General features: G+C 33.3%; 1 protein-coding gene across 4 annotated transcripts in view; it reads left to right on the top strand.

Annotated features, from left to right (window-relative positions):
- LOC145277237 (cytospin-A-like) overlaps window positions 1-6,365 on the top strand; it is a 307,717-nt gene extending 301,352 nt beyond the window's left edge. For all 4 annotated transcript variants that reach the window (XM_080128780.1, XM_080128783.1, XM_080128782.1 and 1 more), the window contains 4 exons: window positions 1,787-1,910; window positions 2,693-2,809; window positions 3,873-3,932; window positions 6,063-6,365. In XM_080128780.1, coding sequence (XP_079984906.1) covers window positions 1,787-1,910; window positions 2,693-2,809; window positions 3,873-3,932; window positions 6,063-6,164 — 403 coding nt within the window. In that variant the 3' untranslated portion in view covers window positions 6,165-6,365. The remainder of the gene's footprint in view (window positions 1-1,786; window positions 1,911-2,692; window positions 2,810-3,872; window positions 3,933-6,062) is intronic.
- The last annotated feature ends 294 nt before the right edge of the window (window positions 6,366-6,659 follow it).

Consider the following 6,659-nt stretch of genomic DNA (forward strand, 5'->3'; position numbering starts at 1 on the left):
TATTTCATTATAGTTTATCCCTCCCCCCCCCAGATTGAATCTATAAATATAAAAGCGAAAATGTATGTATGTATGTATGTGTGTTCGCTTTTTCCGTGTGTCTACAAAAGGCTTCTTTCAGAGAAGTGGTCAGTCGGTTCACAACTTTTTAAAACTTTTTATATCACATACAAATCGTAATCTCACAGTTAACAACGAAGCTCACCTGCCTATTTAATTTGCTTGATTTCGGGAACATAAATATTCAATATTTGTCGCTAGCCGCATGTGGGTTAGTTCTTTTTCCTATAACATCTTGGGGGGGGGAGAGCGTTGACCTCATTAACTCATTAAAACGAGCACCTGCTAAATCCAAGTAATTAAATAAATTCAAATGTGTTTCCGTAAGCATGTCGCGGTGGGGCAATGGTTAACATCGCACGTTTTTTTTTTTTCACAACTTTGCCTCAACGGTTCGGGTTCGATCCTCATACTGACTTTTTTTTTTTTTTTTTTTTTTTTTTTTTTTTACCCCCACCCCCACACACACACCTTCAAACACCCAGGCAACGCCGGGTACCCCTCGTTAGTTATACATAAGGGCAAAAAAAGAGGGAGATTTGAATCCCTCGTCCTTAAAAACAGCAAGAAATGCCTTCACCCCATACACACCAATATAAAAAGAAATAAAACTTCCCTTGCGCAGATGGAACTATCCAACCCTTTCCCCCAAAATGTAAAACTCAAGTTGTCAGTCGTGGTTTTGTATACATACACACACGCTCGCACAGTTTCTCGGGGTTGCATTTACAAGCAAGAGCACGCACGCACCAAGATGACCACCAACCATAGCATGAAATGACATTGCCTAATATCCAGAAAACTACTTATTTGAAGAAAATTTAAGTGTGATATTCATTTTCAGCATACCTGAAAATCTTTAAGTCATCATTTTAAAGGAAAATGTAAAGGTGGAAATCAGGTAAAAATTTACCATACAAAAACACTAGGGTGGACCTATACAATGAACACTCCCTCCTTGTATTTTTCTGTTCGTCTTTTTTCCAATTTTTTCTACGGATTATCAATTGGACACTAATCTACCATATAAAAAAAAATAAAAATTCAATATTTGTAAGGAGATGCTCGGTTTCTAATACGACATTTTGTAAATCGATTACCCATATCGGAACCAGTTGATGAGAACACGTACACCCTTATATCAAGGAATTTTCATTTATTAATCTAAGGGCAATGATATTATCCAATGTATGCCGTATTGTTTTCACTAGTCGCCATGTTTTTCACGCATGCACGCATTCAATTTTTGCGCTGATAGTAAATATAACCCACATTACTTACCCTTATGCCTAACAAAAGGTTCATAATGATTGGTTAATTTTTTTAGGAGTGAATCCTAATGAAATATATAAACATATGCACATATCTAACTTTCTATAAATATATAGAAATGTAATAGTAGTAGCAATAGTACCATTATAATTTGGACGCCCTCCCCACCCCACTCCACTCCACCTAAAAACATAACTGTTACGTTAAGATTACTTCATAGCAAATTAAAAATCTGACAAGTAGTTTTGAAACTTATAAGAGGAAGATTAAAACACTTAATTTTAATGTACATTACTTTTATGTAAGTTACGTTTGGAAGACGAACCGTGAGATATACAGGTTTACTTGATTTAGAATTTAGATAACTTCATAGATTGATGTTTTATTATTTTTTTTCCTAATGTTTATGATCTTGTATGCAAAATGTTGCAAATGTTCTTTTTCTATTTTCCAGTACAGAAATTGAGCGGAAAGAAATGGCCGCCAAAGACCCTTTGGTTGGATTGGCCAAACAAATGGGAGGATCAAAACGAAATGCTTTATTGAAATGGTGTCAAATGAAGACGCTCAGCTATACGGTAAGTACAACAACATTGTCTATAGATTTTTTTTTTTGGTTGTGTCTAATGGGTACTTTCATGCACAAAGTGGAATGATAAAATTGTCGCCCTAGAAAAGACGACATGATTCCATTTCCGTTTGATGAAACCCGGTTTTCTTTTTTTTGTTGCAGACTATCTACTAGTTGGCTAGTTGTGTACAAATCCCAAGAGTGATAGGAGCCTTTTCAAAAGTGACACAATGTTCAACGAGCGAGATTGGTGATGCGCCACTATACAACTCATGTTCTCTACTGATCCAAGTTATGACAACAGGATCATTGCCAGCATCCTTAGAATGCAAATCCAGATGGTTCAATGCTTGAAGGCACAACTGAACTAAGTGGTCTTCTGTGTGGTTTCAAGTGAGGACCACATCATGCCACCTCACATTTTTAAAGTCTGCTTAAAACTCAACACCAAAGTATACCTGGATGTGCTGATACCCTGGTGCAATCAGGTGGCCGCTGACAGACTCTGGGTGTGGCAGTAAGACTCAGCACTGTTGTCTTCAGAAGCCAAGCCTGGGCCTCTGCTACATAATCAAGTTACCTGAATTGATTTTTTTTCAATAAAAGTTTTAAAGTAAAGCTTTTGTGTGTGTGTGTGTGTGTGTGTGTGTGTTTTTTTTGTTTTGTTTTTTTTAATTTTTTTTAGGGGCAACAAATGTATTGGTTCACACTGTATATACAGTTGAGTTTGTCACATAAATTCCTGTCATTAAAATCTCATAATTCCATCCAATATCTTTTCTTTTCCAGGGTGTGGATATAACAAATTTTAGTAGTAGTTGGAATGATGGGTTGGCATTCTGTGCATTAATGCATTGCTATTTACCAGAAATGATTCCTTATGATGAACTCACTGCTGAGGATAAGGTATTTTCTCCATTTTATTTTCTCCACTTTATTTTTGTTTTTTAAGCCTTTTATTCTTGACTACTTACTCTCTTTCTTGGCCTCCAGGCGAAGATCAAAGTGTAGTATCTGTTCTTCAGATACTACACTTGAATTTCTTGTTCTCTCTCAGTGGAGGAGAAATCCTTCACGACTGAGGCAATTTTTATTTTTGCTCCTTTTCTCCACGTTAAAAAAACGACCCTGGTGTCTGTCCCGTGGGGAGGCATTGTAAATAGGTACTTACACTCTATATTTATATAGGGATTTGGTGTTTGATCAACATTGCTGGAGAGCCACGAAATAAAATACTGTGTTTCTAAATAACTGAAACAGTTTTTCATAGTAAATCACTGACGGTCCCTACAATAATATTAAGACTAACATAAATTCTTGTCAGCAAAATAATGTAGTGATTGCTAGAGTTTAATAGTTTTCTGAGTAAAAGAATTTTTCAATGAAGGATTTTGGACTTGAAGTATCCTCCTTCCCATTTTTTTTTTTTTTTTTTCGAACAGGAATTGAAATTTGTAAGATTGTAAGCTAGTTTTTTAAACTCAACGAAAGAATTTTCTTTTAATAAATACATTTTTCATTAAAATTTGTTAATTCAATTTGTTAGTGAAAAAAAAAAATTAATAAAGATATGCGACAATTTTTTTTTTTTTTTTTTTTGTAACTGCAGATTATTGTTGCTTAAAGGCATTGTTAAAGGATGTTCATATTTTGATGAATGCACTTTGTGAATTATGCAATATAAGCAGAACTGAAATCTCATAGAATTTATAACATTTTCATCTGTCTTTGCATAATTAGATATATTGATTTCACCAACTATAAAATAAAGAATAGAATAAAGTTATAATTTTTTTTTTTATTTAACAATTGTTCTTTAAATGTGCTGATAATCGATAATATTTTTTTTTTTAATATATATATATATTTTTTTAAATAATTTGCTTGTAAATTGCTCCAAAACAATGCAATCTGTATTTGGAAGCTGTACTAAATTAAAAGCCAAATTCTTTTTCCCTATTTCTTTCAGCGGAGAAATTTTACCTTGTCATTTAGTGCTGCTGAATCTGTGAATATTATGTCAAACTTGGTAAGTGAAAATAGAACTTTTTAAAATTGCATATAATGAATTTAACATGATCTTATCTTGTCTTTATCTTGTAATTTAGTAATTTTCAATGAACTCAAGAATCCTAAATTTTTGAAATACTAAATCTTTTATGAATCCAATACATTATAAACAAGAATGTTAATTTTGAAATTATTTCACCTATTTTCAAAGTTTAACTTTGAAAATAGGTGAAATAATTTCTTCTTTTGAAAAATGTTAAAGTCTGTCCAAAAGTGGCAATTTTTAGGTTCAACTCGTACAGACGTTTATGTTTGCATCATTCATAATTTGTATTAATTATGTCTGTCATAAGGTGCAATTTTATTCAATAGTTTTGACACTCTTGTAAACTAATCTAGTAACATTCTATTCTAGAAAAACAAACTTTTTGGAAAATGTAAAGCATTTTGCCTCGGAAAATAAACTTTTTAAGAAATTTAAAACTCCCTATGTCAATAAACCTTTTCTTGACATTAAATGACCCCCTATAGGTTGAAATGCAGTTAAGCAAACTCACTCGCTCAATAACTTTAGAGTTTGTATGTGTTCATAATTATTATGGAAGTTGACGGTGGTTACCGACCTGGGTGTCCCAAATTCGTTCCATAAAAATCACTTTCACTTGGGATGTTGGCAACCTTCCCATGGTCCTTCCCGTAAGTACCTGATGTCTTTCTAAAAATGATTGGTTCCCCAACAAAGGAGGGATTGGACCTAGTAATTCACTCCCGTTTGTTCATTCACACTTTTCTCAATAACCACACTTTGGACTTTTTAAAAAAATTTGCACAAACATTAGTCATGGTAAAAGTAAATTTTTGTCAGAATGGATTTTCCGGGATAACTCTGGTTGCCCCCATAGGGGATATTATTGGGATAAAATTACCCTAAAACTGTTAATCCGTTTTAAAAATTTTGCATAAACATTGGTGAAAGTAAATTTTTGACTTGCATGCTTGGCTTGTATCTGTCATAAGGTGCAATTTTATTCAATAGCTTTAGTCAAAGAAGCAGGTGGCTGGAAGGAAATTCCGAAGTCTAGCTGTTTGAGGGAAGAAACTATTAGAGTAGAAAGCTTTCTGGCATTTAGGGACCTCAGCAGTGAAGGGGTTAGATTTTGTTGCTAAGTGGGTTTGTTGGGGATATGTATGTCGAGGGAGAATATTTCATTAAAATATTTGTAAAACAGATGCAACACTGCGGCGATGGGACAGAAGCTGTGGCTTAGTTGACAAAGTGGGACATATTAGATTGGAAACTCTTTTTTGGACCCTATCCAAGAGGGAGAGGCTAGTGGTAGATGCACCAACCAAGACATGGCAACAATAATCCATGCATGAGCGAATAGTGGTTTTGTAGAGGTACAGGATACTATCAGGTGTGAGTAGTTTTCTAGCTTGATAGAGGGAGCCCATCTTTGCAGCAGCCTTCGCAATGTCCTCAATGTATTTGTTCCAGTTCATATTGTCTGAATGTTAGGTAGAGGAGTTTGAATGAAGAATTCTCAGGTAGGGTGTTATTTATCATGGATATCGGTGGTTGGAGAGGCATCTTGTAATTGTTAAAAGGAGAGTAGCTTAGTTTTACTAGCATTAAATGTTATCATCCATTTGCGACCCCATTCCACTGCGGTCTGGAGGTAATTTTCTAATGATTCACCAATCAAAAAAAAAACAAAAAAAAAACACAGTTTATCTCTAGGGCATGTAGAAGATCAGGGACAATTGTTATTGTTTTAACACAACTTTTTAAGTTGCTAAAGTCAGAAGATCCATCTATTCAAACTGAATTTTTAGTCTTTATGTTGTGTTGGAGATAAAAAAAAAAAACGATCCTATAATTTCATAGAAATACAAATTTTTTAACTCTAAAAGTTCAGTATTGAACACCAAATTGTGATGTTCTCAAAAATAACTTGTGTGACTGAAATAGTTTGCAGTCATTACGTTAATCTACTCCTGTTTGTCATTATTAAATCTAGATTTGTTATTTTTAATTTTGTTTTAATATTAAAAATTTTATTTTTATTTATTTATTTTTTTTTTTTATCCATATAATATTTAATACATATAATAAATAAAAATTTTTTCTTTTTTGTTCTGCTTTCAGAACATCAATGACATGGTTGCTATGGAGCGTCCTGACTGGCAGGCTGTGATGGCTTATGTCACTTCAATCTATAAATATTTTGAGGTGGATAGCAAATCCTGAGACGGAACTTGTATTATATAAGCCATTGCTATCATCAGAAATGAAACCAGACGAGCAGCCTTTCTTCAAATACCATCTTGTCTCTATTGTATTCAGTTATCTTCTTTCAAGTAGGAAGAGTCAATTATCCAGTTTGATGTGCAACACCTGCTTCCACCACCTCCACCAAAGTTTAATTCAATCAGTTCTCAAGAACCTAACATTATTGATTTTAAAAAAAATCTTATATATATATATTTTTTTTTTATTTTATAATTGAGGGCTTTTTTCTTTTTTTAATATGGTGGGTGGTATTTTACACAATGGTTGGTTGCTAAGTTTGGGGCATTTTAAATATCCATGTCTCTGTTCCACATCAAGAATGTATTTCGTATGCTTTAAACTAAAGAAACTTGAATAAATTACAGATGGGTTTTCATGCAGGTAATATCAATTCTTTTGCCAAAGATTAGAAAATTTAAATTTTCAATAAGCAAATTAAAAACCTGGTTTTGT

The sequence above is a fragment of the Euprymna scolopes genome, chromosome 1, assembly GCF_053919585.1.
Source record: "Euprymna scolopes isolate OS-2025 chromosome 1, ASM5391958v1, whole genome shotgun sequence".
Lineage (NCBI taxonomy): Eukaryota > Metazoa > Mollusca > Cephalopoda > Sepiida > Sepiolidae > Euprymna > Euprymna scolopes.